General features: G+C 42.9%; 2 protein-coding genes across 5 annotated transcripts; one reads left to right on the top strand and one right to left on the bottom strand.

The window, feature by feature from the left end:
- On the bottom strand, nucleotides 1–4,766 carry wdcp (WD repeat and coiled coil containing). Of its 4 annotated transcripts, none has more exons than XM_082506245.1 (4): nucleotides 4,684–4,766; nucleotides 1,788–3,717; nucleotides 1,502–1,622; nucleotides 1–826 (listed from the first exon to the last, which is right to left on the bottom strand). In XM_082506245.1, the coding sequence occupies exons 2-4, from the start codon at nucleotides 3,696–3,698 to the stop codon at nucleotides 633–635; spliced, it is 2,226 nt and encodes a 741-aa protein (XP_082362371.1). In that variant the 5' UTR covers nucleotides 3,699–3,717; nucleotides 4,684–4,766; the 3' UTR covers nucleotides 1–632. The 4 variants fall into 4 exon arrangements, with proteins under 4 accessions (XP_082362371.1, XP_082362370.1, XP_082362369.1 ...); XM_082506244.1 differs by having other exon boundaries at nucleotides 4,659–4,745; XM_082506243.1 differs by lacking the exon at nucleotides 4,684–4,766 and adding an exon at nucleotides 4,441–4,518.
- On the top strand, nucleotides 4,730–14,243 carry fkbp1b (FKBP prolyl isomerase 1B). The gene is made up of 4 exons (XM_082506247.1): nucleotides 4,730–4,964; nucleotides 5,687–5,734; nucleotides 12,481–12,593; nucleotides 13,452–14,243. The coding sequence occupies exons 1-4, from the start codon at nucleotides 4,928–4,930 to the stop codon at nucleotides 13,578–13,580; spliced, it is 327 nt and encodes a 108-aa protein (XP_082362373.1). The 5' UTR covers nucleotides 4,730–4,927; the 3' UTR covers nucleotides 13,581–14,243.
- The last annotated feature ends 87 nt before the right edge of the window (nucleotides 14,244–14,330 follow it).

Here is a 14,330-nt window from a genome sequence, read left to right as displayed (position 1 = left end):
CACTACATATACAAATTTAATTTTCAGAAAGCTCCCCAAGCATTCCTTTCTTTGGACATTCAAAACAAACCACAGCGGTCCTAACAGCAGGGTATGACCATGAGAGAAAAGTTACTGTTGACTGTTGCCCCCTCTAGTGGTCACATGGGTTTTCCTGAACGTGTTAAAATTCTAGCAGGATGGAAAATCCTTTGGGTCTCTCGTAGACAGAACATTTGAGATGTTAAAGTGCTAAACTTGACATTTTAAGTGTAAAACCTGAATTTCATACATCTACTTCTGCTTCAAAAAAAACAACAACATTAGCCTCCATTTGTTCATATAAGACGCCAGAACAATCAGAAACATGTCCCAAACATATCTAAAACGTACTCGCCGCTGTTGCTGGACTGCTAATCAGCACGTCCTGCGTCAGCAAAAACATGAACTGCACAGGTTTTGTTTTTTTAAAAGAAGAAAATGTAAACAATGCATGGAGTGCAATGAGCATCTCTTGTCAAACGGCTGTCATTTCAACACACACAAGAGTAATTTTGTCATACAGCTGCGGTCCATTTGACAGTCGAATACATCATGATAACAGAGGGACATTGTTTTGTGAGTCCATATATTGAACTGTGCGTTAGGAGTGGCTACACGGAGGCCTCTGTGGTTGTGTTGGGGCTTTGGCTGGGGGCTGGACTGGATGGGCAAGAGTTCTCTGGACTCCCGGGAGTCCGCAGGGTTGATTTCCGCTTCCCGTTCCGCACCGTGAGCTCCTCCTTAGGCTTAAATGTCAGAGGGACAAAGCCATCTGCATCTGCCACAAGTACAACCCACAACGGTCCTGGAGAAAAACAAAAACAAAACGACAATTAGGACTTTTTGACTTAGTATGGTTTTCTAAATGTCAGTGTAGTTTAGAAACTGTAGTTTGTGCGACCTACATTTTGGTGGTCTCAGTTTAGGAAAGCCAGTCTTTGCTACAGCAGCAACAAAACACTATGCACATTAAATGGTAGTAAGCTGCTTTTGTTTTAGACCTTATAATCTGACTTAGGCTTTTAATCACTTCCAATTATAGCTCACGCACGCTATCGGAAGAACAATGCCACCACAAGCTGCCTGAAATTACAACTGACTGCAATAAATAAGGTTTCTTATAAAGTACAGAGCAATCTGAGGGGGATGCCTTCATGGTGAATAAAGCCAGCAAGAGCATACAGATCTTAACATTTAGTCAATGACTTGCAGTTGACCCCACTTGAGGACCAGAAGAAATTTCCTCAGAGTGATTTTAGTTAATTAACCCTTTACACCCTGTGTCACAACACGGTTAATCGCACATGAAAAACAACAGATGAGGCTTTTGCACAAAGGCAGCTTAGGTACTGCTTTACATTAAGGGAAATGCCACTTAAAATGCACAAACAACAGAAAACAAGTAGCAGAGGACACGTGCTATTTGCTATACTTTGTTACTGTTGACCTACTGATGCCAAATCCAATTTTGTGAACATACCATACATCATCTCCACGATGGTAAGGTTGAAGAGGTCTTGGAGCGCACGCAGACACAGTTTCCCGTCGCACAGCAGCACCGGCCTCCGCTCGTCAATAAAAACATTTTCTGACAACTGCTTCTGCGTGAGCACAAAGAAAGGAAATGTGATGGAAAGAGACATGCTCGTGGCTATTATTATGTTAAAAAATGCAATATTCTTATTTAACTTACTTAACTTATATAACTTATATAACTTATATATATATATATAATAGGGTATCAAACATAACACGTAAAACTGTACCTGGCATGTGACATTGACATACGGGGGTTCGCTGGCATTAGGGTAGACACTTGGGGCCTTTTTGCCATTCTGAGTGTAATCTCTGATTTCTGTCAGGCACTGCTGCACTTCTGCAAAGCGTGTAAAAAGTCTTTCCATGTTGTGAACGAGCTGCTCCAGCGCGCGCTCCTTGGCCTTGCCGGGAGTCTTTTCAGGCATAGGCAGCTTCGGCTCTGTGTGCATCTTGTCAGATGGTTCGAAGCGAGGAGAACTGGCTCGGCTGGAATCTCTGCTGACCTGTCCGGCCACCGCCAGGCTGGCCATGCGGCTGACATGGTCCATGTCAAAGTTTTCCACTGTAACTGAAGAGGCACTGGACGGGGCTCTGTCTGATAAGTCCACAGAGCTGGTGATGGGGCTGTGCTCGCTGCTTCTCACCTCCTCGACCAATCTCCGCCTGTTCCCCGGTGAGCAAACTACCCCCCTTCCAGGCAGTATCAAGTCTTTTATCCCTGGGCGCTCTCTGTCATCCTTTGACAGGTGCTCTGAGTGCCTCCTAATCCCTGTGCAGAAATTAGAGGTGGACTCATGGCTCTGAGCAGAGGAGGATGGTATGATAGGAGACATAGGCGACTCTCCATCGTAGATCAACTCTTTGGCTATGAGATGAAGAATATATTTGTCAGTGTTAGCAGATGGGAGGAAGGCGGGGTCGTTGGACTTCTGGCGACCCACCATCAACAGTAAAATCTTATCGCTGAGGAAACAGACTCCTTTGGGTCTCTCGTTCTGCTGCAGAGAGATCTGCTGTATGTTTGGCATCGTGGAGGCTGTGATGCAGTACACAAGAACCATGTTGCATGTGTTTGATGCAACAGCAACTGTGGAACCACGGGGATCAAAAGCCACAATGTCTGGGACCAAAATCCCTGGAATGCTGACTTTACGAGTGGTGGTGACCTTTCGCTCATAGGTAACCAGAATGAGGTGCGAGGAGTCCTGCCCGGAGCCTGTTACAGTGTCCCTGCGACGCAAATGGATAAGGGGGCTGGGGTCAGAGCGACGGTGTCTCGCCAGAAGATGGGTAATATCAAGAGGACCTGAGCTAGGGATGTAGGACCTTTCCGATTCGAAGGATCTTCTCCTCGAATCCAGAAGGCTGTCATCATCTGACATGTGAGAGCCATGGCCGTGCAGGGCCTCTGTCTCTGCTGGTAAGTCGAACGCTATGCCAGAATTTAACCCACATAATTTATCCAGCGGCAGCTCCGTAGCCACAGCTACTTGAGCTTCCCCGGTGGCCTCAATGGCACAGATATAGCCTCCCACGTCAAAGATGGGACAGAAGGAACAGGCCACCAGACTCTTTTGGATGTCATTCCAGATGTAGGAGTGAAGGGCACTGCCTATAGCCACCACCAGGCGTGTGCCATCCTTAGCCCAGCATGCACAGTGGATGAGTCCACTACCTTTGATATCTGCTTTGATTCTTCTGTTGTCCACCCTGACAGAAAACAGCACAGAGGTGTCTCTCTTAGTCAGCACAGCAAGAATGTCCAGTTTAGGGTGCCAAACGCAGCCTTGTGAAAGCAAGGGGAAAGGCTCGCTCATCTCACAGGTCTGCGTGCACAGCAGCTTGTTCTGTTCAAGAGCACTGAGCTGCAGTTGCCACACGGTAACATGCTTCTTGTGCTGCACAGCCAGCAAGGCGGGAGAATCAGAGCAGCACAGGGGGCCCCAGAAGAGTCCGAAGACATGCTCAAACTGCCCGATGACGTTTGTGTCGCCAAACTTCACGTCGCCGTTGATAAAGTAGAGAGATGTTAGGCAGACTTGCTTGCCATCTGTCCAAGCAATCCCATGCACAGGGTGGATGGCTTGGTGCAGTGTGTTGAGACCTGTCCTGAGCAGCTTTGCCTTACCAAGATCCATCCTGGCAGGTATGAAGAAGCTTATCCAAAGAGAAAAAGAAAACAAAAGAGTCACAGCGTTAACATTGATAATAGAGTCCTGTATGTCTTCTAAATGGGTCTTGACGACGAGTGGCTATTGCTACCTATGCAGATTAAGAATAGCAAAAGCCTCTCTTGTGTCTCCTTCCAAGTACATGCTTTAATCCCTCTGTGCCTGAGGCAGTGGTGACGAACACCTATAGCTGCTTACGCCTGATGACCTTAACAACACACAGGCCCTTTAGGACCTAAGGGTATTAACATTAGTATGTGTTGAATAAGAGTGTCTCATTAAAGTATTTGTCTTTTTAGACTCTGACATGATTACAAAAAGTACATTAAGTCTTCAAATACACGTCATCAGAGAAAGAAAACTGTAACAGACTTAAACTGTAAACACCATTTTAACACTGGAGCACATTAAACACAATCAGATTCTTCAGAAAACAGATTTACTGTGTGGATTGATTACTGCACATCAGCTTAAAACGCGTAGACACAAACCACGAAAAGGAGAAATGCTCATTAATTCAATTAATAAACATTGGAAATCACTAGCGAGATTAACTTGCTGCTTCCCTTTAAAAAATATATCAGATAATTAAAGCTAGATTCGACACAAACATGAGTTTTAAAGCTCAGCATACCTTACAAAACTAAAAACACGTTCCAAGGAGCTCGTATAAAACAGTGAACATTAACTCTCATGTCAGCAAACTCACGTTTTACCGGTTAAAAATCGCCTCCAACGTTTCTTAGTAAATGACACGGAAGCAAAACTACTCGACAGTTTCGGTGCATTGTGGGAGACGTAGTTCACTTTTAACAAGCGCTCTAGTTTTATATAGCCCGAATTAATAAAAAACAATTGGCTTACTTAGAGGGACTTGATAAACTTAATAAAGACTATGACAAACCAGAAAATGAAAATTCAACTGACATTAGACACTCGAGCTTTATTTCACCTCCAGGGGTCTGCAGGGCTGAAGACGACGTACGTAGTGGGGTTGTAGATCTCTACGCTGCCTCCCTGCGAAGTGGAAAATATCTTGGCTGTCTCACGGTTGGCTGTAGCTACCGCGGGTGGGTGAATGCCTGGTTTCTGTCGCTAAAGCCCGACTTGTAGCTGCAAAAGGGTAGAACTGGCTCTAAGAAAAAAAAGCTTTGTCGGCTGTATGCTTTATAGCTAATATTTGAAGCAGCACAACCATGGGCGTGGAGGTCGAGACGATATCTCCCGGTGATGGTAAGCGGATTTATTCGCCTATGTGTGCTTTGATGAGGGTTGGTGGTGCTGGTGTTGTCGGGGCACGGTAGTTCCCCGGAATGCCATTCAGATATTTTTAAATATTTACTTTTTTTTTTGTCAAGATTAATATTAAGATGTGTGCGACGCGACTGAATATATCCCGTAGATATTTAGCAATTAACGGTAGTATGCTGCGGCTTTACCCTGTTTTGATTTTAGTTTAGTTTCTTCTTTTACAGTTTAAAATCACTGACGCCTGCACGGCATCTTTCTAGAACTCTCTATCCTGTGAAGTCAAACTCCGTCCGGTGTTTTAAAATTGAGCATTAGCACATAGGCACGTAGGGAAACATTTGAAGAGTTACTCATGTGTAAGCAGTCAGTCAGCTCAAGAGTGAAAGACACCAAATCTAGGGCTGGGTAAGGCAGACTACAGTGTCCTTATAGGCACTGCTAAATTAAAGTGCATCTGATAGCTAATTACTCTACTATTTCTATTACTATGTAGGAAAAAAAATGCCTGCAGGCTAAAGTTACAGCATGAGGATGACAGATGCATATCTCACTTTAGTATGCAACAGTACTGGCATCAGCACCCCACCAGACTGAACCTTGCATTTGCTAATGAGACTGCCAGTCTAATTACAAGATTAACCTGCCAGCCTCAGAGAGTATACAAACACACACTAACACTTGTTTTTTCTCTCTTTCATTAACAGGAAGAACATTTCCAAAGAAAGGCCAAACATGTGTTGTTCATTACATAGGTAACTTCCTTTCTCTTTCTTCTCTCTCTCCCCCCCCCTTTTTTCATTCTCTGCATTTTTTTCTGTCTTGGAGTCCATAGGGGGAAATATGTGCACAACACACCAAGCTTTCAAAATACGCAAAATGCTCGTAACATTGTGTAACTGAGTGTTGGTTACACTTGCAAGTTGCCGACAGAACCAGAAAATACTGTTTTTTCTTTTGTTTTTGTTTTAGGGTGTGCTGACATGCACATATTCATTCAAATGGGCATGTTTTTCCTGTTTGTGTCTTGTCAGATTGCCAAGTTTTTAGGTGGGACAATAAGATGCTGAGACTTTTGGGAAATGAATTTGGGTTGCTCTATGGCCTCGGGTTAGCAGACCACACAACTAGGTCAGACAGAAAGTAAATAAACCTCGCTGGCATCTCGTCTGTTGACTGTCTGAGTATCACATGGTTATTATATGGTTATAAATGCAATTGTACACACTCTGGCTATGGTCTGTGTAGTAAAGAGGGTTGGTTTCGAGTTTGTAAGTATTTATTTATTTTTATTGAACGTACACGTCCATGTAGTTCCATCTTGTAGCTTTGGGACTTCATTTTCATCATTTGAAATGGGTTAATGTGATTTTCCTAATCTATTGTAATACTGGCTGTATATCTTGATTGACCTATGCATAGTGTTTAACCTTATGTGAAAATTGCAGCTTTGTTTGACTAGTGTGTGTGTGTGTGTGTGTGTGTGTCATTAGAGACAAAACGATCCACAACAACTATGCCCTATACTGTACCTTATACTAGGATGTTGTGCTGTAAACTCTCCTGGGGAAAGTTGGATTTGCCTTTAAGCCTAATTTCAGGTATCCCATTTTTTTGGCTGCTGCCTTATTTCCATTGAGTCGCCTAGTGGATGGATCTGCATGTTTGATGCAACCCTTCCATATATCTGCTTCAGTCTGGCCCTGTAAGTAGACTAGCTGGTGATCCCTCGAGGCTGGGTTTGTGTCTGGAACTGGGGATCCTTCATATGTCAGGCGAATGTAATCTTAATTTATACGTCTCAAATTGTGAAGCTAGGCTCTTGAGATGTGCCACATAGCATTCTAGAGTAAGGGTTTGATTGACACTTGGTGTCTCTGCTCCCCTCTACTGTTGAATACGCAGTTATGAACATGGGTGGATGGATATATTGTTACAATATTGAAAGCCAAAAATTAATTAAAAATTAATTCATTTGCCTGGTCCTGTTGCACTGCTCTATGCGTGAAACTCGTAATTGGACACACTGGAGGCTGAGCGGCCAGTCTCATGTCCATGCCAAGAATGGTAGAATTTGCCCAGTTCTGGTCCCTTGTTTCATTCGAATCGTGCATCAGAGTTTTGGGATTTAAAGGTGTCTAAACTTTGGGTTCTGGTGAGGTTGTTGACGTTTAGGTAATGCATCAAAACCCAGGATTATATAAAGAGCTTCCCAATACTAGGACAAATAAAGTATTTCTAATCTTAAAGTAAGAATAATTTAGATCTGCAAATAATGCAGACCTTCTCTCGCTGTGAGCAAGAATTAAACATAGGGGATGAAAATGAGCACAATAGGTCCCCTTTAAGTTTTAAACTCCATCAAGACCGCACCACCTCTGCTGGATTGCACATATAAAAAAGCTTTTCCTTTTTCTGCTTTATTTCCTTTCTCCGTGTTGTTACCTGTTGCATTTTTTTATTTATAAGAGGGACAAATGTAAAGAATCCTGTCTGCAAAATCTACAAATGGTAAATCGACTGGGAATTACATGGTGCCTCTCTACTCAATTTGAGCACTCAAAGCACTTTCTATTACAAATCTCATCCTAATCACATATGCATCCATTGCTTTTATCCATACCTAACCACTTTACTACACATTCACGCTTCCATGAATGCATCAGGGGAAACTCAGAGTTCTGTATTTTGCCCAAGGATACTTTGACACTTGGACTGTAGGAGCTGGTGATGGACAGCCAGCTCTACCACTTGATCCATAGCCACCCCCAACAATTAGCATGGGTACTCTTCTTTTTGTTACATTCGTCACCTATTTCATTGAGGTACTGTACTCCCCATCTTTTGTTTGTCTTTTTGTTTCGATTTACGCTAACTTACTCATAAGATGCTTATACTTATTGGAATACAACTCAAAAATACATAGTTGAGCCAAACTGAGGCTTCAATAAAGGAACGCCCAAAGAGCTATAAATACAGTTTTGTATAAATGCAGGAAGTGCATTTGCAAAATATATTTAAGGGTAGAGCTGAACTTGGTGATGAACACATGAAATTGGCTAAGAATGTGGTTTATGTAGATAATCTGGGAGTATTTGTGTTGTAATCTGCAGAATTGATATAATGTGTTCCTCACATCAAGGTTTTTATGGACTCATAAACAAGTCTCCGATCCTATAGTGAGGGAGGAGGTTTTTTTTAATTCCTTGCTGAACTGTTATTATGTTAACCCAGTTAAATTTGATACATCGGTTCAACTAGTTTCAGGTAGTTATCAAGGGATTTGTAAGAAACTGAGGCAGGGAAGTTTTAAGATTATACTTCACAGTTTCAGTGCCCCAGAGGACAAGTGTTTTAATTAAAAGCTACACGACAAGATTAGCTGACACTCTGAAAAAAAGATAATGTTTGTAATACAGGTTGGTGTGGATTTGTAACATAAGTCAGCTGGCTCTCGGTGCAAAAACACAGACTGTACCCTCAACTCCACTCCACCCTCCCCTGGTGTTTTCCAGATAGCAAAGGCAAACAGTAAGAGTAAGGAGAGAGAGTGATTTCCCAATACATATTGGGATATGAAGCCACTCTGCTGGAGAGGCTTTCTCACGCATTCTCTTAATGCTGTGCAATTTTTGACTCTCACTTTCACCTCTGGGATTTTGAATATGCAGATGCACACATGCCAGAAGCACACAGACGCTCAGATATGCGAGCGACCTTCTTCTCACTCTGGTGAAAGTTGTAGCCACCCAAATTAGCCGAGTGGTCGTTGATGGCTCAGGCCTCCAATAATTTATCCTGTCTTGCATTCTTGTTTCTCTCATGGCTGACTGCAAGTCTGCTCACAGAGTGGCAGCTCTGTCAGCTGCAGTCCTGCAGTCTGAAGCTCATTTTGCTGCAAGAGGAAAATTAAAGCAGATCTGATGTCAGTCAACATGAGACAACAAAAGTAGCTCATGCGGTTTTAAGTTTGATGAAGTATGGCACTAAGCTACGAAGATGAATGGCATTGTAGCCTCTTTTGACATGAAGCTCGTGCTGCATGTGATGTCATTCCTAAATGTGGACATCATACCTTACCATGTTTGTCCTCCAGACTTTAGCATAAAACAGACAGAAACTGAGACCTCGCGGTTCTACGTGTTTGACCCAGAAATAGATCAAGCTGTGTGTCAGAAGATGCCAAAGTCTTCCTCCATGGGAGAGTGGTTGTTCATATAGTTGAGCAAACAATGGGAGGCTCCAAGATTAGTAGAAAGGCTTCTGCTGAAAATCATTGACTATTGGGTTGTCTGAGTGCTTCACAGGCTTTTTGCAACTTGTGTTATGAACATGGATCGAATATCTATGCAGCACCTACTTGGCAGGCAAGACTGGAGGAAAAGTGATATTCGAGCACATTATTATTTATCAAGTGAACTACTAGGCTCCACTAAAGATCTAGGACACTCCATATCTAGTTAGAAAAAAGCTCTTTTTGCACTTAATGATAGTATTAGAGTAACTTTTAAGTCATGGCTGAGGATTACTTTCAGGCTCCGGTGTCAACTTTACTCATATGCCCTATCCCAGTTGCTTGGCTATAGAAATGAAGAATGATGAAGACTCTTGTTATTAAGATGTCTGTGCCTGCAGGTGTGAAACACAGCAGACATGTAAGTCACATACTCAGATAGCTTTACACACATCTCATTTCATCCACATTTGAGCCAAGGGGCTTGCTGTGTTGGCAGCCATCCTAGACAGGGGCTAAGACAGGATAAGGTAAACAAAGTAAAAATAGCCCCACCCCTGTGTGGAATGGCTTTTTACAGCGATAGCTAGCCACTACCAAGTGTAAGCTTCTCACAAGGAGAGCCTAGGAGCCAACCTCAGAAGGGACAGGCTTGGCTGTATTTTTGCAAAGACCTCACCCATGCTCGGCTGTACAAATAGTGATAATAGAGCAGTGATACGAGTGTGGTTTAGTTAGCAGTTTGGGATTTTGCTATGGCTATCTCTGTGATCTCCAGGAAACAGATTATTATAGAATATTAACACAGGGTCCAATGTGTTGCAATTCATAGTCCACGGCCTGGTCCTCGTTTAGCCTGGTCCCATGCTGGCCACCCCTGGTGAAGGGTGTGGTCTGGCAGGGGCAGACACCTAGCTGCCTGTGTGAAATGAGCTATCTGTGTCCAGACTGGAGCCCGACTGATATATTGATGATATTTTGAGGATGTGTATTGATTGAGCCTCTGCCTTGTTTTTGTAAATTTTCACTTTACAACGGAGGGCGGGGGGCCAGCACCAGAGGCCGGCCCACTTTCCATTGGGATGGCCCTCCCGGCCAGGAAGGACACACTGAGCATGAGTGTGTTTGTTGTGTCTGCGTTCTGTTGTGTCACAGTCCATCGATTTTTTACACATCAGCCGTAAAAACACGGTGGGGTATTGTCGTCACCCCACTGGGTGGGTGGGCGGCGTGAACACAGAAGTTTGTCAATGCGATAACTTGAGAACGACTCAATGGAGGCGCATCGGTGCATCTAATAAAAATTTCAGGGCTGGTTGAACCTCGACCTCAGGGCCAAGGTCAGAGGTTAAGTTTTCTTAAAATCTTGTGACTGGGATAACTCCAGAATGAAGCTGTGGCGGGGCGTGGTTCGTGGCACGGCTGTGGGGGAGGCTGACACACCTGAGCTCGATCAGCTCATCACGCCTCCCCTATATTAAACATGCCGGGACCTGAGGTTGGGGTTTGTTGTTGTTGTTGTGTGTGGCTGTCAGCTAAGCTCCGGCTGTGTCTAAGAAGCGACATCCGGAATAAAGAAGTGTGTAAAGAGTGAAACATGTGGTTCGGTCTATCATTCCTGTCACAGAGGAATTGCAGGATTTTGATACGGTGGTTGCATCTACTATAAATATCAGACGACTTCAAATCTCAGTGACCTCTAGGTCAGAGGTCAAGTTTTCTGAAAATCTTGTGAATGTGATGAGTTGAGAAAAAGGTGACGTACGATTTTGAAATTGATACTATTTATACACTACCAAACAAATTGATACCCACTAGGAAGCTGAGGGGTAGCACTGGCAGCCACCAGTATTTTTTTTTTCCATCTTTGAGTTTGGAGTGAACTGAAACCAGTTACAACAGATGCAGGGCAATGAATTGGGGTTCATCCTGAACGCTCTATCACATGGCTGAGATAGACAGGTAATCTCTGATTAATCTAACAAACAGGTTTGTCATATGTGGGGGGAAACCGAAGCACACAGAGGAAACCCACATAGGCTTAGGGAGGACATGCTAACTGCACAGAGACAGCCCCAACCTGCAGGAGTATGCACTGCTGTAAAAATGCATTTCAGTTTAGCTGAAATGCATTTTCTGTGTCAGGGTTTTTCTTCAGTGTGCAGCCAACTGCTGCTAGAAACTCAAACGACTTTTCTGCAAGAAGGTTTTGTGTTTCTGCTACTCGAATGCCCTGCAGCAGGTGGTATTCACCAGGGGGTGTGAACCTGATGACTCCGCAGCTGGACCTGGCCCAGCCCGCTCATATCTGGGCTACTGGACTTCTTGGAAATGATGGACCTTCTAAGTTTAGTGGGGGAATGAAAGTGGAGAAGGAGTACAGTACCAACTTTCATATGACTGGATGAGCAAGACACTGTAACTAAACTTCAGCTAACACCAGCTTTAAATGCCAAGTATTCACACTATGACATAGAGATAAAATAATGAACCAGAACAACCTCCAAAGTGATAGCGGATCATTATTATTATTTTTTTATTATTTAATTTATTTATGTAAAAACGAAACCTTTTAATCTGTATTTCTAGAGGATGGAGGACAAAATATTATTATTATTAAAATCTTATTATATTAAATATGTTAATTACTTGAAATAAAACACATTATTATATTGGTTGGTAATGCACAGCATTGCATTATATTGTATAATCTCTGAATCTCCAATCTCAGTTATTTGAACTTTGTTTGCAGTTACAAGTTTCCTGTTCCACAACAATAGATTGTGCAGAGAAAATAACAAACACCATTAAGTTGCTCCTGTTGCTTTTTTCTGGCCGCCAACGTTTCCCAAAGTTCACGACTTTTCAGAGTAAAAGAACAGGGATTGAGATTGTGGCTAATGAAATGATTTAGTGTTTTCATGCCTTTAGTAGTTTAACCGCCACAGCAACAACAGCCCTGTCATGCCTGAATGGTCAGTCATTGTTCTGAAGGAGCTGAGTCCCGCTTTGCCTTTGTTACCCCTTTCTCTCGCTGTGGTCTACATACAGTTAAGCAATGGCCTAGTTAACTTTAAAAATAATCCACTAAACCAGGCCAGTTCTTCCTGATTCACATTTCCTCTGTTCATTTGAGAAGTTGAAACAGACCCAAGAAGTCCCACCAGAAAAATTCCTGGTTATTGCAGCAGCTAACTATGCCCATGCACTTTTGATTTTTGAGTTTATTTTGCCTCTAAATTTTGTTTTCATATGCTTTTTTGGCAGGTATGTTGCAGAACGGGAAAAAGTTCGACTCCTCGCGAGACAGGAACAAGCCCTTCAAGTTCAAGATTGGACATAGCGAGGTCATTAAAGGCTGGGAAGAAGGAGTAGCACAGGTAAGAGAGGAAGGTTGAGGCCCTGCTTGTTTTGTCTTTTAGTATTAAGCAGTACGTTATGCATTCCATGTTCTAAGTACATATTGAACTTCATTTATTCATTTATACTGCCAGGTTTTAATTGATCATACCTAACAGTTAGTTGCAATTCTGAAGGTGCTCTCATACAGTGAACAGGTGCACCACTGCAGTTGTTTGTTTTTTAAATTGTGCTTAGATGCACTGCAGTGGTCAGCAACAATGAGAGGGAGGCTGTAAAACAGATTCTACTGTAGCTATTGGAGTTCAGATCGGTTCAGCTGTAACACATTCCTTCCTTCAGCTCTTGTATGATAATGGCAGCCACAGAAAATACACAGTTACAGAGTTTTCAGTTAGAGAAAACAGATGAATGAGGACAAATGGAGTCACAGCATCAACAGCAACAGCAGTCTGACATTACTTATTTTCTGCAGTTGTGTATGTAATGCTGAGTAGCTGACTTGATTGCTGTCCGCTTGAAAGTGGTCTTTTACAGCTGCAGTGAGTAGAAACCAAGATCTGTTATGAAAGGAGAATAAACTATGCAGTTTCTCATATTTTACTTGTGGTCGGGCCTCTTGGTAAAGTACGCAAACAAAAGCCCTGAGTTCCGAATATCTGCTTGTGTTTCAGGTTCCTGGTATTATGTTTGCCTGCCAACTGTCACACTGTTATTGTTTACAGGGACACTTGAATAGGGTATTAATTTACAAGTCAAAAAGTGTTTTGTGTTCTGTGACAAGGGACTTTTCGGGCGTAGGCGTAAAGTACAAGAAAATGCACATAAATACTCAGTGTGTTCTGCTGTCCCCTCGCCTCTCCTCTCCTGTGCTGCAGATGAGCCTGGGCCAGAGGGCTAAAATCACCTGCACACCGGATATGGCTTATGGAACAACAGGCCACCCCGGAGTTATCCCACCAAACGCAACCCTTATTTTTGATGTGGAGCTGCTTAAGCTGGAGTGACGCATGGGGTAGAAGGCAAAGGCAGAAGGCTAATGGGGCTGCATTCACCATAACCCACAACCGGGAGACTATACCCGACTGTTGCCTCTCACAGCCACCCGCTCTTATGTTTCTCTGTTTTCACAGCCTTCGTCTTTTTCTTCAGTTAGGTATTTAAACGCATCTTCTGCTTCGTTGCCATCGTTTTGAGCTAGATGCTGCAAGAAAATGTTCATGTCGTACAAGACTCTTATACACACACACACACGTTTTGGTTTGTTTGTTACACATGCTTGTTTTGTTGAACTTCATTTAATGTTGTAAATTTTGTTGATCCCTGTTCTCTTTGAAAAGCCGTACTACATTGCAATCAAAACATATATTGCCTTACAGTTTGAACAGCGGAGTTGAGGGTACATAGGTTAAAAGTACAATGTCTGCTCTGTATATTTACTGGGCATTATATACCACTGTCTGCATCGCCACTTTGAAAAAAGGCTTGTCCTGCTGAATGCTCTGAATGATGTTGCTGTGTTTGGTATATTTTATAATCCTTGTGAACATGCAAGTGTAACCTATAAAATCAAACCCAATCAATACTGTACAGAAGTCTTTAAGAGCCATTGCTACTATGACAGTTTATTGACCAACTCTTGAATAAAGTGGCATGCACTATGTTAAAAAGTCTGTGTCCTTTGTGTGATTTGTGAGTGACTGATTGCTACCTCCAGAGGCATCTGTTTACCAGTTCACATATTGTGTTCAATTTTT

The sequence above is a fragment of the Aulonocara stuartgranti genome, assembly GCF_965226115.1.
Source record: "Aulonocara stuartgranti genome assembly, chromosome: 15".
NCBI lineage: Eukaryota > Metazoa > Chordata > Actinopteri > Cichliformes > Cichlidae > Aulonocara > Aulonocara stuartgranti.
This window is presented reverse-complemented; position numbering and strand designations above follow the sequence as displayed.